Source organism: Podarcis pityusensis (genome assembly GCF_964106645.2).
Source record: "Podarcis pityusensis genome assembly, chromosome: 1".
Classification (NCBI taxonomy): Eukaryota; Metazoa; Chordata; class Lepidosauria; order Squamata; family Lacertidae; genus Podarcis; species Podarcis pityusensis.
In genome coordinates, this window is record NC_138028.1 from 32,133,596 (window position 1) to 32,160,167 (window position 26,572).

General features: G+C 44.7%; 1 protein-coding gene across 6 annotated transcripts; it reads right to left on the bottom strand.

Annotated features, from left to right (window-relative positions):
* Positions 1-4,708: 4,708 nt before the first annotated feature.
* Positions 4,709-17,675, bottom strand: ZNF410 (zinc finger protein 410). Of its 6 annotated transcripts, none has more exons than XM_081014733.1 (13): positions 17,413-17,675; positions 16,627-16,707; positions 15,059-15,248; positions 13,588-13,723; positions 12,546-12,764; positions 12,036-12,227; positions 9,533-9,692; positions 8,826-9,007; positions 7,964-8,053; positions 7,448-7,573; positions 6,833-6,970; positions 6,359-6,491; positions 4,709-5,391 (listed from the first exon to the last, which is right to left on the bottom strand). In XM_081014733.1, exons 3-12 carry the CDS (start codon positions 15,089-15,091, stop codon positions 6,367-6,369), a joined length of 1,401 nt encoding a protein of 466 aa, XP_080870859.1. In that variant the 5' UTR covers positions 15,092-15,248; positions 16,627-16,707; positions 17,413-17,675; the 3' UTR covers positions 4,709-5,391; positions 6,359-6,366. The 6 variants fall into 6 exon arrangements, with proteins under 6 accessions (XP_080870859.1, XP_080870861.1, XP_080870858.1 ...); XM_081014735.1 differs by having other exon boundaries at positions 16,627-16,710; XM_081014732.1 differs by lacking the exon at positions 16,627-16,707 and having other exon boundaries at positions 17,413-17,674.
* Between the last annotated feature and the right edge of the window lie 8,897 nt (positions 17,676-26,572).

The window sequence follows — 26,572 nt, forward strand, 5'->3', positions numbered from 1 at the left end:
TTCTGACCGACCTGAATTCCTTCCACCAACCGATCCCCTCTAATCATGTTCAATAGCACTTCCAGAACCGAAATGAATAACAAAGGGGAAATAGGGCAACCTTGTCGTGTCCCTTTTTCAATTTTAAACTCTTCTGTAACCACATTATTAACTATCAGTTTAGCTTTCTGTTCTGAATATATCGCCTCAATCCCATTCTCAAAACCCCGTCCCACTCCCATCTCTTTTAAATTTCCCATCATAAATTTCCAGGAGATATTGTCAAAGGCCTTCTCCGCGTCTATAAAAATTAAAACTGCTTTTGTATTTATATCTGTTTGCAAAAGTTCCAAAATATCAATAATGTTCCTTGTATTAGCAAACAGATGTCTACCTGGGAGAAAGCCGGCCTGGTCCTTATGAATTACTTCATTTAAAACTTTTTTAAATCTATTTGCCAAAATGTCTGCAAATATTTTATAATCCACATTTAAAAGAGAGATGGGACGGTAGTTCTTAAGTTGTGTCTTTTCAGCTTCCGACTTTGGTATTAATGTGATAAACGCTTCCTTCCAAGACTCCGGTGCCCTCTTCCCCTCCATAATTTCATTGCTGACCTCCATCAAAGGTTGTATCAAATAGTCTTTTAATGTCTTATAGTACTTGGAGGTCAGCCCATCTGGTCCTGGAGATTTGCCAAGTTGCATGTTCTGGATGGCTTGTTCGATCTCCTGTCGTGTTATTTTAGAATTCAGGATTGTCCTATTTTCTTGTGACAATTTAGATAGTCCGTTTTTTGCCAAAAATTGTTTAATCTCAACATCGTCTTGCGGCCCTTGGGTGTATAATTTTTTGAAGTATCTCTGGAAACACTTTCTGATATCCACTGGATTCTGGATGTTTTTTCCATCAACCTCTAAGTTTGTAACAGTATTTAATCTTTGTCTTCTCTTCAACTGCCAAGCTAGCAGTTTTCCACATTTATTCGCCGACTCAAACGTTTTTTGTTTCATTAATTTAACCTTCCATTCAATTTCCTGATTTATCAATTTAGAATATTGTGTTTGATAAAGTTTAATTTCTCTCAGAGTTGGCTGTGACTTCGGATTCACTCTTAATTTCTTCTCTAATTCTTTTATTTTATCCAAGATCTTCTCTTTTTTCTCATTTTGTGTTCTTTTCTTTACTGCATTCTGTTGTATCAAGAATCCCCTCATTACAGCTTTGCTTGCGTCCCAGATTATTCTTTTTTCCACCATATTATTCATGTTTATCTCAAAGTAGTCCTTCAAAACTTTTTGGGCCTTCTTGGTAATTTCCTGATCTCTAAACAAATTGTCATTCATCTTCCATCTAAAGGATCCAGTTGGTGATAGTGTCATATCCATCTTTACTGCATTATGGTCGGAGCAGGTCTTTGGGCAGATTTCCACTTTTCTGACCTTAGGTACCAGGCCTCTAGAAATCCATATTTGGTCGATTCTTGTCCAGGTCAGTTGGGCTTCAGAAAAGAATGTTCCCTCTCTTCCTAGTGGGTTCTTTGTCCTCCAAATGTCAATCAAATCCATATTGTCAGTCATTTCAAAAAAGGTTTTAGGTAGTCTGCCGTCTTTTGTAACATTTTGACTTTGTGACTTGTCCATGTTAGTTGATACGACCCCATTCATATCTCCCATCATTATGATGTTGTTGTAGTCCAGATAGTCCAGCATTGTCTCCTGCAGCTTCTTGTAAAATTCCGATTTCCCTTCATTAGGTGCATAGATTCCTAATATCAGCAGTTTCTCTCCTTGATATTGTATCTCAATAGCCAAAATTCTTCCATGTTCATCTTTAAATAGGAATTTAGGTGACAGGCTCTCTTTTGCATATATCACCACGCCTCTCTTCTTAACTTTGTCCGACGATACAAATTCCTGGCCCAATCTTTTATTTATTAACACTTTTCTGTGGAGCCTCGTCACATGTGTTTCTTGTAAACAAATAATGTCCAATTGTTCTTTTTTTAATATATGAAATATTTTCTTCCTTTTTTCCGGAATGTTACAACCATTAATATTCCAGCTCAACAGTTGCAGAGACATCCTGAATTATCTGGTTATTTTTCAAGGGGTGGTATCTTGTTCTCAGGATCTTCAGGTTCCACAGGTGCTGGTGTTGGTACTGGCGTTGCCTCAGGCCCAGAAGGTAGTTCAATTCCTTTTTGAAGGTCCTCTCCGTATGTAGACAGGAATTTGTCTCTCTCTTCCAGTGTTCTTACTTTAACCTTTCTCCCTCTAAAGGTAAAAGATATTCCTTGGGGAAATTCCCACCTGAATGGAATTGCGTTGCTCCTTAGTAGTTTAGCAAGTTCAGAATAGGCGGCTCTAAGATCCAGCAGTAGTCTTGGGATATCTTTATAGATTTCAATTCTTCTATCCAAAACCTCCAGTGATTTTACGAAATGTAGGCCCAAGATCTTATCCCTTTCCTCCTTTGATCTCAATGTTATCAAACAGTCTCTGGGCCTCTCCTTCTTTATGAATCTTCCAAGTCTGAAAGCTGACACGATTTTAAAGTCCTTTTCTTCCAAATTCCAGAACTTGGAGAATTCTTTGGTCAAAAACTCAGTTAGATGTCCTTCTTCTGCCTCTTGTAATGATCTAATCCTCAAGTTATTCTCACGATTTCGCAGTTCTATCATGGAGAGATAAATCTGATGTTCCCCAACTTGTTTAGTGAGTGGTCTTACCTCTTGCTCTAAATTTTCTAATTTTTGTCTGGTGTCCTCAGCCAATTTCCGATTTTCTGCTGAGGCCTCCGTTAACTGTCCAATTGCTTGTGCATTCTGTACCACTTGTGTAGTTAATTTATTTAGACATTCTGTATTTTTGTCAATCTTTGCTGATTGCGCATCTACTTTCTTGTCCAAAGCTTCCAATTTTTCAAAAATTTTGTCTAGAACAGAAACAGATACTCCTGAGGCCATATCTTCCAATTGTAACTGCTCTGCTTCGCCCTCTCCCTCCACTTCTGAGGGCAAAGTAGGTACAGATGATCTACGTGTCTGCGAGGCTGAGGTTAGAGTTGTTAAAGTTGTTTGTTTAGCTCTCCCTCTTTTTCTTGTGCCACTCATTCCAACGTTATCTGTCAGTCAAGGTCACACTGAGTTATTCCCATGGGAATGGAAAGGTCCAGAGCAAGCAAACAACAAGGGAATCGAAAGTAAAATGTGCATGTAAAGTCACTGTTTTAATCCAATCCTCTAGAGGGAGCTTAAAATGTCTTTCAGAGTCTAATTTAATGTCCAAGAACCTTCAAATACAAATGTTTAGCAGAGTTTATAAATGGTCACTTTGTTACAGACAGTGCTTATTTATCTCCAAAAAGAATGTTTCAAATTTAAAAGGTCTCAATACCCTCAGATTGTTTCAAGTTCCAATATACAGTATCCAAATCTGCAGTACTGACAGCTCCCTTAGTGCTCAGGCAGCTCCTGACTCTGGGTTTCACCTTCTAATTTGTAATCCAATAAAAGGAGGAGAGTCAAGTGCAAGTAATAATCCCAAATCTTTAGCTTAAAGTCTTTACTTTAAGATGCAAGTTCAATAGATGCTTAGATCTGTAAAGCTTAGGTCTTTCTTTCAGCCTCCACTCCTCCAGCTGATTGCTTTTTTCAAGTTCAATGGCTGCGGAAGACGGACTTCCTGCTTCCACGTCTCTCCGCTTTCAGCCAAGTTCAAGCCAATTTAGATTTTCCCTTTAAAGTCTCTAATTTCAAGTGACTCAGTCTTTTACTCACAAGTTAGTTGCTTTTCGTCCGAATCCGTAATTTAGCAGGAAAAGGGATCAGCGCTCACCGGCAGCAGCAGCGCGGCTTCGCTCCTCAGGCTGTGAAGCAGCTCTCAGCGCCGCAACCCCCCTCCGCGCTCCGGAGCCCCTTACGGGGTTCCTTTTGCGCTTGGAGGGTCGCTCAAGGCGCCCACCGAGCCTCAAGACCCCAGGCTCTTGCCGCCTGGGGTTTTCCAGAATGGGTCTCCGCTTCGCCGTAGCGGATGACCCGTTGCCTGCGGAGCCTCCTCTCCCATTCAGAAGAGGACCGCCATTGCCGTTCGCGCCGCCCCCGGAACTTTTAATCCCTGCTCAGTTAATATTTTTTGTGCTGTGCTGTATTCTTGTTCTAATGGTCTATAATTGTTTTTAAATATTTAAGCTGCTCAGAAAACTTTGTGAGTGGCACAAATACTGTATTTATTATGCTCTGTCTGGTCCATATCAAACCATGTTAATTCTGAGCTCAGAGGCTGATTAAAAGATTTATGCATTTTCCTATTTTACAAGTAGAACTGTCTGAAGTAAATGAAAGCTTATGCTATAATAAATGTGCTTGACCTTAAAGGCATTACAAGATTAATTGTTTTCACCTTTTTATATGTTCACAAAAATATATGGTCTTTAAAATATAATGTAGAAACGTGATCTCCCCCCCCCCCGCCAAAAAAATAAAATAAAATAAAATAAAATAAAATAAAATAAAGGGGAAGCTATAGGGGAAGCTTCAGCAACAGTACTTTTGGTACAGAGTGGCCAATGAGAACATTCTTGCTCATTTTTGTTCTATTTTTTCTGTTTAATTGTTTTACATATATAGTAATAGGATTTTGTATTACATATAATTGCTTGGTACTTGGCTTTAAGGTACCCATGAGCATCTTTGAATAGGCAAAGAAAAACACAAAATACACAAATATCAGGAGTTTGAAGTAGATAGTTTATTTACAACTGAAGAATACTGAATAGATTCTACCTCTGATTTTTTTTTTTTAAATTAAGCCCTAATAATTAGAAATTAAAATCACAGCAAGAAGCAAGGGTGTCTGAGGCAATCCTCTGAACAACATCATGTCTTCGGTTTGGAGCAGAAACCATATTAGAGAGTATATCCGCACCAAGCAAGGAGATGTGGAAGATCTAGCTCAAAGAGAAACCACAAACCACCTGATAATTCAGAAGCAAGAACAGAACTGCAGTGCCTTGTTGCAGAATTCACTACCATCTAAAGATACTCCTCCAAGAAGAACGAGTCAGTATAATGCTGAGCTTATGATCAGCTTCAGGAGAGAAAAAAGTGGCTAGGAACTAGTTCCAAGAGCATTACCTCCTCACCTTTGGGGTGCCAGGTTCAACAGGAACAGTACCCTGTTCAGACATTAGTAAAAGCTCCTGAAGCCCTTCTTCGGAGGTTCCAGTGATTGAAGCAAACCATATTCCAGGACTCTGTTCTGACAGGTCACAATAAGTACACTAGAGGCACAGCATAAACTCTGGGGATTCAAGTACCACATGGTTTCTTGAGCCCATCATCACACAAGCTTCTTCTTTAGCTTTGTATCTTGTGTTGAATACTTCATTCATTTGCTCTTCTTTTTGTAACTGCAAATCAACACATTTTATTTCTATCAATACTAGTTCAGACTTGTTTATAAGAAAGGAACGAATAATAGAATGATTCAAGCAACACACTGCTCTATTATATTTCATAGCATCTTTTTTTCTTTCTTTCAAGCCCTCTCTATATGACAAATTACCAACACAGATGTATGGGAGAAGTACCTTTACTTATAACACCTTCTAACGTATTTGTTTTAAATGAAGGGCCTGGCTGATCAGTGCTAAGGCAGTGGGAGGAACTGGCTTACTCCGATCAAGGTAGAAGTTGGGCAGGATGGGCTGGACCACGCTCGCACAAAAAGCTGAACAGAACATCTTTAGACTGCTTCACTTTTCTCACTCTAATACAAGTGTATTCTGGAGCAGAAGGCATCTTAGGATTCAAGATTTTGTGCCAGCAAAACATCACAGGAGTACACACTTGTGTCATATTATGAAAGATGGCATTGTGGGTTGGGAACAGCGTGACAACAGAGGACAGTGTTATTTTGCAAGAATTGTCGTGCAACTTTGTGGTACCACACCCAATCAATGTTCAGTGAACAAATGGATATAGTAAGGTTGTAACAAAGAGCCTTGCCTACAGTCATCACAGTTAGGAGACTGTAGTAAGCTTTAATTGAAACCAACAGGCACCAGCAGAGATTGTGATTTTTGTGTCAGACCAAGCTGTATGCCACTATAGTTATATAGCTTCCAGATCAAGTAAATTATTATTATTATTAATTATTATTACCTTCAATTTAAGATTGAATGGGAATTTTCTTTTAAACCTATTATTACTATAATCTTCCATCAAAATTTCAAACAAATATTTATAAGATTAAATAATAACCAAAAGCCTCACTGCTATCAAATTCTCAGATAGTAGAAAAGGTGATGTTTTCCTGCACTTTCAAAAGACTAGAATTATGTTGTTCAAAAAGAAATAGAAGTCTTCTAGGCTGACCTGTAGATTTACTGTAGTAAAGATGACACCCCATAGGAATGTCTTGATGTTGACATGGGCATCAGGTGATGAGATGGCAAAACCACATCAGATGCAGCATGGAGAGAGTTTGTTGTTGCTTCAGCAAGAACCTCTGCAAATCAAACAGGAGACTAAGTTGTGCTTTATAAAATGTACATTGGGGATTATTTTCTCAAGCAACCTGATCTTCAGACAAAAAATGAAGTGTGCATTGTGTGAATGTATTAGACTAGGGCAAATATTAGAAACAGTGGCTAAATCAGCACTCAGGAAAACAAATACAGTATCAGAAACCAATATAAAAGTATTATTATTGCATTCCACCCTTCCTACTGAAACTATGTTTTGGAACTCCAATAAATTATCCCATTTAAGACTATCCTGATAGAAAGATATCCCCTCCCAACTCAGCTCCTGTAAACATTTCATTGCTAATAGAAATATTTTTCTCACCTTCCTTTACACCAATAATTGATTCTGTGTCTGGCAACTGCAAGGATTCTACACCAAGGCTGGGAGGTGAGCTCATGGACACCAGATTCTTACTGTGCTCTTCAGATTCTTCCAACAAACTACTGCCCATCAACGATTCTGTTGCAAAAACAAAACACCAAGTTGAGGAACAACAGCATCAGTGTCCACTATCGCACAGAGAGGGATTTCTGCTTCACAAATCTGAAGAATGTAGAGAATTGTTTTCTCACTCTTCCTTATCCAAGATTTCTTCTTCATGACCTGTATTTTCAGGAAGAGAGTTTGACTTTGTAGAGTATATTTCGAGATGTGGGCATACACATCTGAAAAGCACAACTTTACTTACACAGATCAATTTTATAACTGTTTTTCAAAGCTGGGAAATAGTTAATGCTTTGTGGTCAAACACTCTTAGCCTCTCTGTTCCTACAGTCTCTTCATGTGATATATTTACCATCCTCAGAAACAGCCGCATTTCTGTCACCATCTCATGCTAACACTCCTATGGCAGAACAGATTCTCTTTCTTAACTCGACCCTTCTCATCACTATTTGAAAGATCCAGTCATACATTCCCATTCTACTCGATTCCTACCTGTTTGTTCATGCTGTCTGTTGCTATCTGTTCCAACTCTGGAATGATGTTTCTTCATGTGTACATTCCTACTACCACTCTGAGAAAATGTCTTCCCACAGATCTGACACTGGTGGGGCTTTACTCCTGTAAACAATATACAATAATTGCTAGAGCAGAGAATGAAATATCCATTTTCTATGCTTAAATAGTTTTCATTTCTCTTGAATTCAGACACCAAAGGCTTAGCTTTAGAAAGGGGCTATCAAGTTCATAGTCAAATTTTGTCAGGAAATTTGAGCGATTTAGAGTCTCAGGCCTGTATGTACAAGAAGCCTTTGACCTAGAGATTGTAAGATCTCACTTTGTCATGCCCATAATTGTATATACTAGGCAAGATGCAGTTTTTAGCCTACACCTTGGAAGTTATGAGGCTCAAGAAGAGAAAAGGGAAAGACAGCATAAAAAGCAAAGGGGGAAGGACATTAGTAAATGTTCAGCAAGACCTGGGTATCTCAAGGAATGAAGTCCCCTTACCTGAATGGACAACTAGGTGTTTCCGAAGGCTGGAGTATTCAGCAAAGGAGCGACCACAGCCCTGAGCCTCACACAAGAAGGGCTTTTCCCCTGCATTGAAGCATTTGCTTCAGTTAATTCAAAAAGTCACTTGAATTGCATATGCCCTCATATGCAAGGATCCACTTCTTTCTATTAAGTTGCAGTTTCTCAAATTCAGTCACACACCTTTCATTGTTTACATGAGTTCTTCATTGGCTATCAAATATTAGCGTGGAAGCTTTCTACTTGGAGAGTGAAAACACAATTTCTCCAAGACTGGAAGTCTCAGAAATTTAATATAATAACCACCAACATGGTTTGCTATTATATAACCTTTTGATCAACTAAAGGAGGTGCGGGAAAACTTTGGCCTGGTTCACATGACCCACTAAGCCAAACCTTGACTTATTGACACCATACACAGAGGAGCTCATATCCACGTTGCTCCTCCCTGGTCCTCTTTGCTACTGTGTCAAGCCAGGTTTGGCTTAGCACGTCATCTGAATCAGCTTTCTCCTCCCTATCTCCTTCCTAGCTGTGACACAGCCAGCATTTGGCCCTCGTAAACAGCGTCTGGGTGGAAATCGCTGAAGTGTTCAGGAAAATCTGGACATATGGCAACCCATGTCGGAAGTGTAGATTTTGCCTAATTTCATTAAAAATACCTCAAAGCTCAACAACTTTGGCAACCCAAAATAAATACTTCATAACAGGCAGAGAGGCAGCAGCTGCCTAGTCAGTGCCATGCTCATAATCTGACCGACAGAAATGCAGAGAAACTTCTTTAACACTTGAATACTGGAACAAAAGAAGAATTTGAAAAAAGGGGAATGGTACACACCAGTATGAATCCGCAGGTGATTCTTCAGGTTCCCAGCTGTCGTGAACTGCTTCCCACAACCTAGCTCAGTGCAGATGAATGGTTTCTCACCATTGTGCGTTCTCATGTGCACCTTCAGCCTCTGCAGGACATAGAAGCTTTTCCCGCAATCTTTTGCTGGACAAATGAAGGAACGGTCATTCCTGGAAAACAACATCACTTTCATGGCACTATTATACATGCTGCTGTAATCAAGTAGTCCTCTGCTGGTGCTCTGGCTTTCCTTAATGTGGTGTTGTATGCATTTTTGTTTCAGTTCAAAATGAAGAGGCTGAAAAGTGACATGGCCAGTTACTGGCCCCACCTGAAGTAACAGTTAAAGTAAAATGAAGAGGTTGCATTTTCCTTGCCTTACACTGTATAAATAATTTTAATAAACCAGATATTCTCATTTAAAAGTTTAGGTTACATATATCATACACAAAACAAAGCAGTTTTGTTTGGGCCAGTTGCAAATCACAAGCCACTCCCAGGCAGTTAAAACACACAAACAGTGTTTTAAAAACCACATTGAGTGTATTTGCAAAATAGAGATGAGCTTTTTCTGTTTCAGATTTCTGTACTTTGGTTGACTTTCTGAATTTGATCGTTCCATAGCAGGACCACTCATATAGCTGCATACAGTTTGCAGTGCTCAGCAAAGTCATAACTATAGTGACTCTATGCACCTGTGAGTCTTTAAGTGGTATTTGAAGTGGGCCGGCCACACAAATGTCCTGTCACAGCCCTCAACTGTACATTTCAACTTTTTCTCCACCCGAGGCAAGTGAGGGATAGGGCTGGGTTCTTTCGGTTGAGGGTCTCCTGAGCAAACATGAACATTTTCACCTGGAAGGGGTAAAAAAAAAAAAAGAATGGTAAGATGACAGTGATACATAGGAGGGGGGGGGGAAACTCACCTAAATACATTTAAAAAGAGAAACATTTCTGCTCATTTTGTTTAGTCAGCCCTCTGATGTGGATGATTTTCTTCATACTTCTAATCTGTACTCTCCCAAATTTTCAGGAGGTTCCATTTTCTTCTGCAAAATTTACCATTTCTAAGGGCAGGAGCAGTGGGAGTGATGAAACGCTAGCATAGAAAGCTGCTTTATAACCAGTCACCACTGGTCCATCTGGCTTAGCACTGACCACTCTGACTAGTAAGTTTCCCAGGGTTTCAGACTGGAAGCGTTCCCAGTCCTACCTGGAGAGATTGAGCCTTCTTCATCCAAAGCTAGTGCTCTGCCAACTGAGCTATAATCCTTTCCCAAAGGTAGGGGGAGGGTAGAGAAGGCACGTTAAAATAATAAAGCACTACCTTCCACATTTTTGCATACCTGTTCACATTCACTGTTTCCCTGACTTGCTGTTGCTGCTTGGTCACCTTCTTAAAAACAAAACTTGAAAGGGCTTCTTCACTATGTGATCCCAGCCAACTCACAGATCTCATAGTAAAACCGGCACCATGTGGCCAGCTGTAGTTGTGTGACAACAGCAAGGGCAAACAATGCCGTTCAATTGCTCTCACACTTAGGGGGGAAAGAGACAACTGAGAGGACTCATACCATGTCCTGCTGGCAGTTTCAATATCTTACTATCATTATGCAACATATTTTTCTCCTGACTGAGCTCCCATTGCACATAGTTAGGCATGCCTAATGGACAGAACAGGCATGGAGATGTGCATCCCATTATAAGCAGTGCCGTACAAACAGATGAAGTTGTGACGGAATGCAAATCATTTATATTTGAATGTGTTACTTCCAATGGAATGTGCGTCCCAATCTCATCAGCAAGAAATTGACGACACACAATTGGATTAAGGAAGGGAACTTCAGGCTGGTTACCTCAGCAATGGAGCTGCGTTTGCCAAGCATCAGCTACTCCCAGGTATACCTGGCATTCAGCAGATTGCATGGCCCAGCAGTCATGCAGCAACAAGTGGTGAAAACAGCTCAGAGCCAGGAGCTACTAAACCCCAGAACTCCGTTTACCCTCACAGCCATGCACAGGCATGGCCAGGTGCTGTTGTGACTGCACAACAGCACCCTTATCAACTAGTGCATAACTTATTGGAACCATTGCCTCTGCTGGTGGGAGATCAGAGAAGCCTCTGGTCCTGCTCCAAAGACAAATGGAAATTATATGATAGGAAATAGGAAGTATGGCACACCATTGGTCAATCTACAACACTATTGTCTACGCTGAGCAGCAGCTCCTCTCCACAATTTCAGAGGTGGTCCCTCCCAGCCCTCCCTGGAAATGCTGGGGGATGAATCTGAGTTAAATCTAATATAATTATAAGCATCAAATTTATATTTTTGTTGTTGTTCAATATTTTCCCAGATTATTCATTATTCACTATGACTCCTCACTGTATTTTGGATTGTCCTGGCCCTGAATACCACTGTTTGGTATCCAAGCCCTAAACCACAGTCCTGTTTGAATGCATTTTGGCTGATGAAACTGCTGATGAAAGTAATGATTTCATCAGTGGTGATCTAGACCCATAACTGAGTAGCAGTTGCCAGGACATTACCATGTTTGCTTTTACATAAGGTAAAGGTAAAGGGACCCCTGACCATCAGGTCCAGTCGTGACCGACTCGGGCTGCGGTACTTATCTTGCTTTATTGGCTGAGGGAGCTGGCGTACAGCTTCTGGGTTATGTGGCCAGCATGACTAAGTCGCTTCTGGCGAACCAGAGCAGCACACAGAAACGCCGTTTACCTTCCTGCCGGAGCAGTACCTATTTATCTACTTGCACATTGACATGCTTTTGAACTGCTAGGTTAGCAGGAGCAGGGACCGAGCAACGGGAGCTCACCCCTTCGTGGGATTCGAACCACCGACCTTCTGATCGGCAAGCTCTAGGCTCTGTGGTTTAACCCACAGCGCCACCCGCGTCCCTTGCTTTTACATAGCTGTGTCTTATTTCAGATATCATGATATAGTGGTATATTGCGATGTTTAGCTGGTGATGTACCATGATATTGAAAACCAAATATTGCCTAGCCTTATTAGGGACATTGAAAGTTTTTTACCTTAAAAGGCAGGAAGTAAATGACTGAAGTTCTCAACAACATATAAGAGCTTTACAAGATTTCCTAAACTCATTTTATGGGTGAAAGTAACATTATACCTTGAAAATGGAAAAAAAAAAACCCAACAGAAATAAAAGCCCTCTTACCATTATTGCTTGCTTTGGCATTCTTTGCGAGCTGTGCTCGAGTGGCAGCAATCAAACTGTCATGAGCCAGTTCCTGCACTCGCAAAAACCATGGGGTACTGCTGTCGGTGCTATCATTCGAGAAAAAATCATTCCCAGAATCTTCTGCTTCATCTTGGACAAACACCAAGTGCTCTGAGGGAGAACCTAGGCCTAGAAGGGAGGCAGTTTTCATGAGACAATAAGAAGGGGAGTAAACTCTCTTGCTTCCCACAATATCACAATCAACCTCTACAGCAGGGATGGCTAACCTGTAGCCCTCAATATGTCATTGCACAGCAAGTCCCTTCTGCCCCAGTCAACATGGCCAATGGCCAGGGCAGATGAGAGTTTTAGTTCAACATCATCAGGAGGTGCCACAGATTAGCTTCCCTGCTCTCCAGCCACTTTACTGGAAGGAGGTGATGACTCCTGTTAAATGCAGCATTGCCCAAATCTCTTTCTGTGCTTTGACGTGCTTGAAGGAGTTACCTGTTCGTGTTAAATTGAGAAGGATAAAAGAAGTGCTATCAGTGGGTTGGAGGTCTTGCAATAAGCTAGAAGTATCAGGGCTTGGCAGAAGCTCAGGTGGTTTCTGTACTGTTTGTGCCCTTGTCTCCTCACCATCAGGGCCAACGTTCACCTGGAGGCTTCGCAAAACAGCAGAAGAGGAGACATCCTTTGAGGAGCTAGTATGACCTGGAGAGTCATCTAATGAAGAAATTTTAGAAAGCATTTGTGAGATTATGCATTTCATTCAAGACAATCACGCTTTCAGCACAAACGTGATAGAAAACCATTATAAAACCAGTAACCTTAGCAGTACATTTAATGTTATGTTTTTAAAAGTTTTTTATTTATACTTTTCAAGTTTATACATTTCATTAGTTGTACAATCAATTTAACATTTCAAAGTTTGACTTCCTTCCCCCTCTTTCTGCGGTTCCTTTAATGTATTTTCTAATATCTTCTGCATATCCAAATTCATTTAATTTGCTCATTTAATTATCTACTTTAAATATATACTCTTATGAAACTGCAGGTTATTACAATAACCCTATCAATGTTTTTATCTGTTTGCAATTTATCTGTAAATATTCAATAAACCATTTCCATTCTTTTATAAAAAGTTTGTTATATTGATTTCCTATTCTTCCGGTAAATTTCGCCATTTCTGCATATTCCATAAGTAAGAGAGTGGATTCTGGCAAAGCTGCTAGCAATGCTCTAATTAACATTAAACAACTTATTGAACATTTAATATTAATTAGAGCATTGCTAGCAGCTTTGCCAGAATCCACTCTATTACAATTTTATCTCACCATTCCTTGAAAAAGAACTGAATTTTAATAACTGTACATTACAGGAGTATCCCACATCTAAACACAGCATGCACTCCTATGCACACTTACCTGGAAGCAAGCCAAACTGAACTCAGTGGGACTGACTTCCAGGTAGACATGCACAGAACTGTGTTGTTAATATCTCAAAAATGCAAACAGCATTTTTAGCATAATTAGGCTTCAGGTTTTACCTGGCAACATCAGTCTGTTGCATTCTTGGGGTTCAGTAACAGGAAGGAGAGACAAACAGGTTATATCTTTAGGTTCTGATTCCACAAGCTCCTGTCCTAGTGGAATAGACGTGTTCTGAACAAATTGAACCAGCAGCTACGGGGGGAAGCAAAGATATTAAAGCAGCAGCAAATGCTTAGATCTGAAGCTGAATGCTTTCTGTCAATTCCCCCTGGTTCCCATTCTACAACTTCAGCTACAAAAGGCAGTAACACAGAGAAATGGTTCATAAACTACACTGCAGCGAATATACTAAAAGTAAATATTCTGTCATTTTGAGCTCAACCAAGAAACAATAAGAAATCACCAATGTGAAATAATTACTCACTACTTACTCTGAACTCTTATTTCCCTGTGCAAATGTTAATTCTTAGGGTAACAAGCATAAACGTTACAAGCCCTGTTCTTTGACTAAATTCATAACTACTGCTGCCTTTGCACAGTAGTCACTTCATTGGTCTGTATTTTCCACAATAATGGCAGCACAACTCTTCAGAGTTTTAGACTGGGGCCTCTCCCAGCCCTACCTGGACATGCTGGGGCTAAGCCTGGCACTTTCTGCATGCAAAGCAGAAAATCTACCACTGAGCTATGGCCCTTCCCCAGCTTGATTTTGAGCTGAAAAGAAGCAACAGGCAACGTACCTGTAATCTACATGAACCACCCCAAAACACTTTTGCACTAGTCACAGAGTGCAGGCTATATCACACATGCTGTTAAATATATAACTTAATGTCACATGTATTTTTTATACACAATATGTAGTATATTTTGTGGAGAATCAAAACCATAATAAGCAGCCTTCTTTTCTCTTGCACATCTGATTCCAATGGAAACAATTCTCTGAAGCTGATAATGGCAGCTTTCTTCTATACTAAATTACATCAATGGCAGCTTCTTTCCCATGCCAAATAGCAATTGGTGAAGGGGGGTCAGGACAGTGGAGGAGTAAAGGGTTAGTACACCCCTTCCTTTCATTCTGACTAGCCCTCCTGGCAGCTTTTTACCATGAAGGCCATAAGCATAACTGCTCTGAGCTGGAAGTCTTTATGTCAAGCAATTGGGTGTTATTGGTACCTCAGAGTTTTTGCATTAAGAGCCATGTAGACTGTTAAACATTTTAAAATTGTGACCTCTGTGCATTGCAATGCTACATGGGCTTACTCAGAAGTAAGTCACATTGTGAGGCTCATTCCCATGTAAGTTTGCACAGAATTCCTGCTTAAGTGTTATAGGTTTTCAAGTGAGACCTTGTGGGTGCAAATCAGATGAGTGATTTTGGAGCCATTAATCAAGCAAAAAAGATTGCACTGCTTCTATGCATGATAACCATATACCAACTACACAAATCACTAGAAAAATTATCATTTGCCATAATAATAATTCCAGAATACGCCATTGAGCCACAAAACAAATCTAGTGGTTGCTGACCTCTGGTTTAGACTCTAACTCATCCGATAACATTGATTCAAGTTTCCGATTCCCAAAGTCGATCTGGATAAGGCACAAAGCTTAAGAGTTCAAAGTGAACAACGTTCTGTGTTTATAAATATATTCCAGCCTCACAGCTTTGTGAGGATCTTCTTAGGAGAAGCCGTAGTAGAGAGCTATTCAGTTTAACCTGTAAAAGAACCAAATATTAAAAATATGACCAACATATTGCCAGTCATGCTGCCATATTTTACAACATAATTCTTTCTCACACACAAAACAGCAGTAACATAGTGTTGATTCTCTTTGCTTTCTACCTCCACTCCATGCCTATTAAACTGCAGCTGTTAAATTCCACTGCCAGAGGCCCAGACTTTGCCAGAGATCAGCCTCAAGAAACATTTACAGTTCTATCAATGAAAAGCTTTTATTTGACCATTACAGAATATCATTAATTCCCTCCTACATAACCGCAACAAGCTTATGTGGAGGTCAGGACCAAAATTTGGGTGCAAAAATAAACATTTTAATACATAAATACCAGCTCTTAAGCAGCTGTCCATTCTCTCCTGCTTTCACATATGCCTAGAATTCGCTTCTTTCTCTCTTACTTCAAACCCATTCCAGATACTTTCAAGGCCAGCTCCAAGCTTCAGCAAGTCCTCACCACAGCAGCATAGTGAAACCAAAAGGCTCCCCTGGCCTTCATGACAGTGCCATTGGTGCTACAACCACCATATACTGGTACCTCCCATTTTACCTGGCTGTACTACAATGATTATAACCCCCCATGAGCTTACTCAGAGGAAGTGCAATTCCTACAAGAAGTGAGTGGCCACAATCCTTCATGCTACAGAGCACCCAATGGGGTATCACTACATTATACACTACACAGCATTTGCACACACAGCAGTATGTTAAAAAATGGGAGCTACTACATCCATTAGAAAGCGCAACAGGGATGCCTGGGTAAGGCCACAAGTCAGAAGCTGAATAGCAACATGGAGGTGGGAATCTAACTAGTGGTAACACTACTAGAGAAGGGCTACTGAACAATGTCCAGTGTGGGAGGGAAAACACACTCAAAGACAGTAGGAGTTGTTGCCAGTCCGCCCCATTGACTGCATGGGCCCTGGCAGCTGCCTGTGTGTGCCAGGTGCTGATGTCAGGGCTGGATGTGTTCAAGACCTCTTAATCCTTATTCCCAAGCAGTATGTCTTTAAAGGTAAAGGGACCCCTGACCATTAGGTCCAGTCGTGACCGACTCTGGGGTTGCGGCGCTCATCTCGCTTTATTGGCCGAGGGAGCGGCGTACAGCTTCTGGGTCATGTGGCCAGCATGACTAAGCCGCTTCTGGCGAACCAGAGCAGCGCATGGAAACACCGTTTACCTTCCCGCCGGAGCGGTACCTATTTATCTACTTGCACTTTGATGTGCTTTCGAACTGCTAGGTTGGCAGGAGCAGGGACTGAGCAACGGGAGCTCACCCCGTCGCAGGGATTCGAACCACCAACCTTCTGATCAGCAAGTCCTAGGCTCTGTGTCTGTCTTAAAACCAATTTGCTCACACGTGTCCTCGGTTTTCACTACCTCTTCCATCTCTCCCTCGTCATCTTCCTCTGCTGCCTATCCTCGATTGCCGCCCAGGGCTGCTTATTGGAGGGGCATAAATTCGACAAACAACAAAAATAATAAAGATTCCGGCTATATTATCATGCAAAGCTCTTCAGGGCAGGAGCCTGAATTTGTGGTGTTGACATAACCCTATGAAACCCCACGTGCGCTGATGAAAAGCGGGGTGTGGGAACCATCTATACCAATAATCCTAAACTTTTCCTTACATTGAACATTAAGGACCGCGGAGCCTTCCAACCACCCAAGGAGGCGGCGGGTCGTGAAGACCCGGGAGGGTCGGGGGACGGCAAGGAGGTTCATCCAACAACACGACCCCTCGTGAAACACCGAAGAACTTTCCGGGGCCTAAGCAACAAGCAGGTCACCTTCTGGACGGAGTCCCCCGGAGTCTCCCGCCAGCCCCTGGGTCCGGGCGGGCGCTGAGAGGGGAAGAAGCAAAGACCCGTCCCATATCGGCGACAAGGCCGAGGCGGACCCAGGCCGCTCCCCCGGCCCGGCACCGAGGGCGGAGAGGGAAGGGCTTCTCTCACGGACCGGGCTGGACCCAAGAACTGAGGGAAAGGGGAGCAGGTAGGCGGCGGGGGCCACACAGTGGCGAGACCACCCCGAGTGAGGGAAGGGAGCGCGCGGGCGGAGGGCGCGTAAACGACGTATTCTCGCGCCCCTCCTCTGCCCCCCCCCCCTCAGCTCCTTCCTTCCCCGGGACGAGCGTTTCTTACCGGCATCTCAGAATCGTCCGGATATGACGCGCACAGCCATAGAAAATGCCTCGCTCCCATCTAGAACAGACCATAGAGAGAGGGAGGGAGAGACGAGCGCGTCGCACCTTTGCTGCTCGGCCGGCCCTTAACAAAAAAAACCACAACAACCCACGACTGCGTAGAGGTAGAAGATTCGCCTCGGAATGCGTTCCCCACTTCCGGTTTCCGTTGGAATACTGACATATATGGAGCTGGTCCAGAATAGAGAACTAGAGTCCGTCCGTTGCACCTTAAAAAGCAGGGCGGGGTTTTTTTTTTGTTTGTGTGGCATGTGTGGGTTTTTGTTGTTGTTTTTGTTGCAGCGGACTAACGCAGCTCCCCGGCCCCCATTTCATAGTGGAAAATGGGAGAGTGGGTTGTACAGTGCCCTATTCTATTTCGTTGCATTGGTTACCCCCCCATGCTCGATTGAGAACCGGAAGTGTAAAATCCCACTGAGCCTGTGACTCTATGCTGCATGAAGAAAGACGCCGACCAGGACGCCCGAATCACGGGTAGCTTCCGGCTCGCATAGCAAGCGCCGCCCCCTCTTCTGACGTCATGTTCTAGTAGCGTGGGGTGCTTGCTGCGTGTTCTTACGGATGTTCTCTGGAATCTATTTACTATGCAGCGGTTTGATCAAGTCCCAGTATATTTGACGGATATTTTTGGGTGTGAAATATACTCAGAGTCGCAAAGTGATTTCATGCTCTTTATTCAGCTCATAGTGGTGAGGAGGAATGAATAATTGTCCCCTCACAGTATCTGCTTTATATACATTATTTACACAATGGGCTGCACATGATTGGCTAATTCTGGAATTCTACTGTAAGCCAATCAGGTTGTGGATTCACTTCTATCTGGAGCAGGATTGGGTGGTTCCTGCCAACCAATCATACTGCTGCATTGTTCTAGGACCAATCAGACTGCTGCATTCTGAATCCTATTGTTCTAGGACCAATCAGACTGCTGCCTTTTGGATCCTATTGTTCTAGGACCAATCAGACTGCTACAGTTTGGATCCTATTCAACTCAGTACATAACACCCCTCCCCTCTAAGTTCCAGTCCTGCCCGGGAGGTCGCATTCATAGTCCTCAAGGTATGCCGGCGGCCTACGTGTGCGTTGTGGCCTGGGGTGTTCCCTGGTCCGGGCTCCGGGTTCTGGCTCGTGTTCCAAGGATGCTGGCTGTGATGCGGCTGTTTGGTCTGGTGCAACCGGCTCGCTCAGTCGTGGTTCTGGTTCCGGTGCCCTTTCGGCCTCACGGGTCCTCTCTGTATTTACTGATTCTGCCTCTCCTGCTGGCCCCTCCTGCTCTATGGGCCTCACTGCCCCGCTGTTCCCTTGGGACTCCTCTGACCTGTCCTCCTCCTGGTTTTCTCCCGGGAATCGTCGCCGTATCTGGTCGCAGTGGCGGCGCCAGCATTGCCCCCCATCCGTTAGCACCTCGTACGACACGGGGCCAGTGACCCTGGTGATTGTGGCGGGTACCCATGCTGGGCCTGCCCCAAAATTCTTTGCGTACACTGGGTCCTGGGCCTCGAAGGTCCGGGGGTTCCTGCCTTCCCCCACCACTACCTCATCCTGAGCTCTATCGGGGTGAAGGCGGTCCAATCTGATTGCAAGGCGCCGACCCATTAGTAGTTCAGCGGGGCTCCGGCCAGTCGTTGAGCTGGGGGTGCTGTGCTGTGCTAGAAGGAATGTGGCAAGGCGGTACTCCCAGTCCCCTTGCGTCATGCGGCGAAGGGTGTCCTTGGTGGTCCGCACCATGCGTTCTGCTTGGCCATTGGTGGCAGGGTGGAACGGCGCCGAACGGATGTGGCGGGTGGCGTTCTGCGCTGTGAAGGTTTGGAATTCTCCTGACGTAAATGCAGTCCCGTTGTCTGAGACGAGAGTGTCAGGGAGCCCGTGGGTTGCAAACAGCCTGCGTAGTACCCGGATGGCTGCGGACGTGGAAGTGGACGGTACCAGTGCGACTTCCAGCCATTTGGTGTAGGAGTCCACCACTATGAAGAATGTTTTCCCCTGAAAGGGGCCAGCGAAATCCACATGCAGGCGTGACCATGGTGCTCGGGCGGACTCCCAGGACTGGACTGGGGCCCTTGGGGGATCTGGGCGGGATTCTTGGCAGGCCTGGCAGTGTTTGACCCAGGCCTCTATCTCTCCATCGATCCCCGGCCACCACACATAACTCCTGGCAAGGGCCTTCATTCTTACTACCCCTGGATGTGTCTCGTGTAGGGCTGTGAGGACCCTTTTGCAGAGGGGCTGGGGAACAACGACTCTGCTTCCCCATAACAGGCACCCCTTGTGGGCCGACAGTTCATGTTTGCGGGTTGTGTAGCCGGCGAATTCTGGCCCGGGGCTGCTGCTGGGCCATCCCCTCCACACCCAGTCCAGGACCCGGGAGATGACCCTATCTTTCTTGGAATGGTGTGCAACTTCTTGTGCCTGAATGGGGCGGTCGGGAAGCAGCTCCAGGCTCATAACCTCTTGTGCAGGTGCTGGGTCAGGGCCTGTTTCCGGTAGTGGTAGCCTGCTGAGGGCGTCCGCATGGCCCATCGCCTTCCCAGGTCGGTGAATCAGTGCATACTGGTAGCTGGCAAGGAAAATTGACCACCTGAGGACGCGAGGAGACAGCACTTGGGGGGTCTGCTTTTCGGGGGCAAACAAGCCAAGCAACGGCTTGTGGTCAGTCACCACGGTGAAGGGCCGCCCGTACAAGAAATCATGGAATTTTTTTACTCCCTTTACGATTGCCAGACCCTCCTTGTCGATTTGCGAGTAGTTCCGCTCGGTTGTGTTGAGTGTCTGGGAAAAGTACGCCACCGGTACCTCTCTTCCATCCGGGAGTTGGTGCCCCAGGACAGCTCCAATGCCATAGGGTGAGGCGTCGCATGCTAGCACCACCGGCAGCCTCTCGTCGAAGTGTGCCAAGACCGAGTTTGAGACAAGCAAGTCCTTGACTGCCTGGAATGCGGCCTCCTGGCGCTGGCCCCACACCCAAGGGGCCCGCTTGTCCAGGAGTCTGTGTAGGGGCTCCGCTACCGCCGCCTTGTGGGGAAGGAAGGAATGGTAAAAGTTCAATAGTCCCAAGAAGGCCTGAAGTTCAGTCTTGCTCTTGGGCGCTGGGGCATCACAAATGGCCCGTACCTTGTCCCCAGTCGGGTGGACCCCTTCTGCGTCCACCATAAATCCCAGAAAGTCCACCTGAGGCACTCCTAGTAGACATTTTTCCCGCTTCACCTTGAGACCCGCAGTCTGGAAACGGTGCAGAACGGTGCGGAGGCGGTCCTCAAACTCCTCTGGTGTGGGGCCAGCAATCAACACATCATCGAAGAAGGGGGTGACGCCAGGAATCCCTTTAAGGAGAGAGTCCATTATATTCTGGAATATGCCTGGTGCCACGCTGACACCGAATTGCAGCCGCTTTACCCTGAACGCTCCTCTGTGCGTCACAATCGTCTGTGCCTCTGCTGTGGCCTCATCTACTGGCAGCTGTTGATATGCTTGGGCCAAGTCCAGCTTGCCAAAAATTTTCGACCCAGCCAGGGTGGCAAGGACATGGCTGACCACTGGCACTGGGTATGCGTGGGCCGTGAGGGCCTTGTTTATGGTACATTTGTAGTCTGCGCAGATGCGGACCGAACCATTAGGCTTGACGGGTGTGACGATTGGGGTTTCCCAGGGAGCATTAGGCACCGGCTCCAGCACTCCTTGCTCTACGAGTCGGTCCAATTCCTCGTCTATACGGGGTTTCAAGGCGAACGGGACCCGGCGGGCCTTGAGCCTGACCGGTCGTACTGCGGGGTCAAGCTGTAGCGCAACGGGGGGGCCCGTATACTGTCCCAATTTCCCATCGAAAACCCCTGGAAATTCCTTGCATATGGCGTCCACGTCCACTTGTAAGCTAGTGTGGTTCACCCCGGTGACAGCTAGCCCCAGTGGTCCAAACCATGCCAATCCCAGTAAGCTAATGTAGGGGCCCTTGACCACAAGCAAGTCCAGTTGCCGCGTCCGCCCTCGGTATTGCACCCTGAAGGTCCCCACCCCCATTGTGGGGACCTTACGTTTCTGGAAGTCCCGGAGGGTGAATGGGGCCGGCCTGAGTTTGGGACCCCCAGTGGGACACAGTTTCCTTAAGGTCCTTGCCGAGATTATGGATAGAGTTGAACCCGTGTCAAGCTCCATGCGGCATGGGGCCCCCTCTATCTGTACCTCTACATAAATTTTCTCTACGTTGGGGTGGGGCAACTGGTATACCTGGAAGTCCGTGAGCTCCGTCGAGTTGCCTTGGTGCGTTGGGCCCCGGGACCTGGGGCTCTTGGATTGGTCATCTGATGCCTGGTGTCGGGTGGGCCGAGCCCGACACACCCGGGCGATGTGTCCCGATTTTCTGCACTGCCTGCACTCTGCGTTGCGGAAACGGCAGGTCCTCCTCTCGTGACTCTCCCCGCAGCTTGCGCAGTTCCCTCCTTCTCGTCGAGGCAGCTGTGGTCTGTGCGCTGCTTGAGTGCGCTGCTGTACTCGGTGCACCTCCTCCCTGTCGGATCCTGAGTCGTCGGTGAGGTCTTCATGGTGGACCCTCGGTTGGGATGGCAGGCTCGGCCGTGCCTCTTGGGTCGACCTCTCGGCAGCTTCTGTTGCCAGGGCCTCCTCCAGAGCGACCTGGAACGTTAGGTCCTTCTTAGCGTAGAGGCGCCGTTGCAGCTTCTCATCCTTCAGGCCACCGACGAGGCGGTCACGAAGCATGTTCTCCAGCTCTGAGAAGTTGCAGAACCGGGCGGCTTGGCGGAGAGAGGTCACAAACCCAGTTATGGTTTCCCCAGGGGCTTGCCGCTTTGCGTAGAAGGCATTTCGACGAGCCACCACTGAGGGCTGCGGCGAAAAGTGCCCCTTCAGCTGTTCCATTATTGTTTTGTATGGAACAGTAGCGACGTCTTCAGGCGCAAGGAGAGCCCGGGCGATTTCAAACGTCTCCTCTCCGCAGACGCTGAAGAATATCGCCCTCTTCTTGGCGTCTTCTTCGTCGGTGACCCCTTTGGCTTCTAGGAGGAAGGTGAAACGGGAGGCGTACGCTTCCCAGTCTCCAGATGCTGGGTTGAAAGGCGAGAAGCTGCTGTTGGCTGCCATTCTGAGTTCCTTGTGCCCCGGAGCTGAAGCCTGGATACACGGTGCGAGGCAGCGGTGCGGCAGTTGGCGGTGCTGCGGTGCTGTGTGTGGCAGTCAGCTCAGCGGGATCCCACCTTCGTCGCCAGTGAAATATACTCAGAGTCGCAAAGTGATTTCATGCTCTTTATTCAGCTCATAGTGGTGAGGAGGAATGAATAATTGTCCCCTCACAGTATCTGCTTTATATACATTATTTACACAATGGGCTGCACATGATTGGCTAATTCTGGAATTCTACTGTAAGCCAATCAGGTTGTGGATTCACTTCTATCTGGAGCAGGATTGGGTGGTTCCTGCCAACCAATCATACTGCTGCATTGTTCTAGGACCAATCAGACTGCTGCATTCTGAATCCTATTGTTCTAGGACCAATCAGACTGCTGCCTTTTGGATCCTATTGTTCTAGGACCAATCAGACTGCTACAGTTTGGATCCTATTCAACTCAGTACATAACAGGGTGCCTAGCCTGAAACCTCCTGCTCGTTCTCTAAACCAGACTGTCACTGATCCAGCTAATTAATGGCCACAAATCTAATATTAAAAAATGGTAATGCTTAGTATCCGTGGGTTGAGTCGGGGTGTACATATTTCGGTCTCTCTGGATATTGAACATACGACTTTGCCACACTTCAGCAAAAAAAGGGACGTTGTTAAGCTGGAATTCATATGCAAGTTTCACACTAAACAAGACATGAGCTAAATGCAAAATGGGAATTTATTTAAAGTAGAAAAGAATTTCACCTTATGTGCTTATGCGTGGTATTTAGCTTGCTTTGCAGATCTGTTATCGGTTGGGAGTCTGATCTTTTACCCTTTGCTTGTTTGCATTTGTGTTCCACTTACTAATGAAAACACACACCTTGTTTGTTTTGGGGCTTTCTGACCTCGCATTCCTCACCCACCCTTATTTTGTCACCACTACACATGTATATGCCATGTACATATCTGCAAGCTGAAGATGCCATTTTATGCATCTAATGATACATCTGGCTGAGCCTACTTTATGCTAAAGTGTGGTGTGTGTTTTTTTTGCTGCAGAAAACTAATATGGCTGCCTCTCTAGAACACGGCAGTAGCCAGCAAAATGATGAGAAAGCAAATGATGTCACTTGAAACTAGTGATACCTAGCTATATTGGATATGGCTCTTACAGAGCAGAGCTGCAAAAGAGCCAGACATACAAACTGAATCAATGACAGACTAGGCATTCTGTTAGATTCATGCAGAGTAATCCTTTACTCTCAACCCCCTAATACAGTGGTTTTCAACCAGTGTGCCGTGGCACCCTGGAGTGCCTTGAATGATGGTCAGGGGTGCTGCTGGCAACACAGGCATCTGCCATTCTTTCCTTCCCTCCCTTCTCTGGTGCCCTCTTGCGTTTCTGCCTCCCAAAGGCTTGCATAGCTGTTTGTTGCAGCAGCCTTGGCTACAAGCTTCCTGGGCGAATGGTGCCTCTAGAACTAGCCAGAGGGTGCTTCCTAAGCCCCTGTAGGGCAGTGGGAGGAGACACCTCTCTTTGGGGCAGGGGCAGGGACAGCTCAGAGACCAGGGCGGCAGCTGTAGCTGCCCAGAGAACTCCCAAAGAAAGGGGAGAGAAGAGACTGAGGGAACACTCCACAAGGGAGGGTGTTTGCCAGCTCTACAGGCAAGGGGTGACAGCACTGGGCTCATGAGCCCCACAGGGGTGCCACAGAAAGAATGTAGTTGGTCAAGGGACCCAAAAAGATTGGAAACCTCTGCCCTAAGAAGTGGGTTACGAGTGCTGGTTAATGCTTCAGAGTCTTGTTCTAAGCAGGCAGGCAGGCATGCTTAACAGGTTTAAAAGACTGGGCTGTACTTCCACTGAATTCAGCTGAACTAAGTTTCAGATAAACATAAATAGTATTAATAATACTATACTCAAAATGGGTCTTAAAGGGGAGAGTGCTACAAAAGACGAACAATCACAGATTAAACTGTGGATAGATGTGTGTTGATCTAAACCTTTTCTGTGGTTTATTACTGTAGACCCTGGCATGAATAAAAAGGTGGGTATATGGTAATATGACAGGAGACCGACCCTCCATTATGAACTTTCTTGACTCTGGTACCAGTCTGATCTCAAAACATGTCCTGGAAGCATTCAGGAGACATCCTGATTTCCTCACACCTTATATAAAGATTAGCATATGTAAATCTAACTACCATTAAAATTAACACATGAATGGATGCCATAAAGGTAATAGTGGGATGAACTTTGAAACAGGAGGCAGACAAGGATGGCTGGTTCAGTCATCAGTTCACTAGGATCATGTTCTTTCAACTCTTAAGGTAATTAAGCAAGATGGGCGAAGTAGGAAATAGGCAGAAAACTAGGATAAATTCAATAGCACAATATTGGAATTATGAAGCCCCCTCCCTTCTCCAATACAATGCATTGGCTAAAATTAGTACAAAAACCCTAGATTTTAAATGATTAGTTTGTTAGAGCTTGGAAAAGGCTAACTCAATGTTCTCAATGAACCAATACACACTCTACCTTAGAGATAGGTATGCCTATCCTTTTCTTGACTTGCTCTTGATGTGGGCTCTGGGGCACAATTGTCACATTCACTTTCTGTAGAATTTTGAGAATAGTAAGGAATTATTTAACTCTTTAGATCAAGGTGCTTTTTTCTGGGGGGACGCAGAGGTACGCATACCCCTAAACATTTTGTGAATCTAAGTTTGGCCTTATTGATGGGCGGTATTACAATATGAGTAGAAAAATGAGAGTACCCCTGAACATTTTTTTTTAGAAAAAAAAGCACTGTGCTGCTTGCATAAATTTTGCTTTCTTAATTGGCATTAATATATTCTCCCACTTTCATTTCATATAATGCACCAACCTTTATTCCGTTTGTGTAAGAACTTCTTGTGGGCATAAGGTTAAGAGTAAACACATATTCTTGACAGACGCATGTCGTAACTCTAGCAAAAGATCCTAAACCTCTTGGTAGTGTATGAATACACAAGTGCTGGGCACACGTGTGGTTTCAGACACATACTTTGTAACAGCACAAAAGCCTGTATTAAAGCATTGTATCTATAAGCTGTGTTGCCAGAGACCTTAGAAAAGTGCCTGTGCTCTTGCATATGGTGCAGACATTGCATCATGACATCAACTCAGCATATTTTGACTGTGTGTACTTGTGAATTATGAACTCACGGTTCAGTTATGCCTGAGCAGTGACATCAGCACTGAGCAAATAACACTCTATATTTGGAAACAATGTTGTATCTAAAGTGGCCATGCATAAGCCTGATCCTGTACATGCTAGCTTAGAAGTAGGTCCTTATTAGTGAAATGGGGTTTACTCCTAAGCAGGTACGTTTAGGACTGCAGCCATTAAAGGTAAATGGATGTTATGTGAACGCTTGTTTATGAAAGTGTGTTTAGGTAGTATGCCTTCATAATTGCAAAAGGAAATAAAAAATCACCACCATCATCAATACTGTAATCATTACTACCATCACAAAACTGCCTATCATTATGGCAAGTGCTGCAAAGGGTAGGCTTCCATATCCAAGAAACATACTATAAATTCCTGCCAAACCCATGTCACTAAAAGCCATTCACCACATGTCACTTGTGGATGGCTGGCTTTACCTTCAGTGCAGCAGTATTCCTAAATTCAACAGTTCCTTTTTCTACACAGGGAATGAATGGCAACTATTCATTTATATGGGAGAAAGTTAAGGAGTCACTTGGGAATACCACTGAGCTGAAATCCCTTCCTCTCTTCCATGCTCCTGGTGACCCCCTGCATCGCTGTGTTCTTTCAATTGCACGTTGGCAGCCTGGTTTATTTTTTGGTCACAAAAGAAAGTGACAGGATTTTGGGAACTGGCAGCTGACAAATGATACTGCTAGTGGTGTGCTAGGGCTTTCTGCCCAAGATCATGGTGTTATGTAAGAGTAGGAGTGGAAGAACCCGAGACACAGATG

Excerpts from the sequence above, each read along its gene's own strand:
- ZNF410 (XM_081014733.1), bottom strand. The coding sequence starts at position 15,091 with ATGTTATCGGATGAGTTAGAGTCTAAACCAGAG. Across the intron at positions 13,724-15,058 it reads AGTTAGAGTCTAAACCAGAG|CTGCTGGTTCAATTTGTTCA; the intron begins GTCAGCAACCAC and ends TTCCCCCCGTAG. Across the intron at positions 7,574-7,963 it reads ACACCTAGTTGTCCATTCAG|GAGTAAAGCCCCACCAGTGT; the intron begins GTAAGGGGACTT and ends TATTGTTTACAG.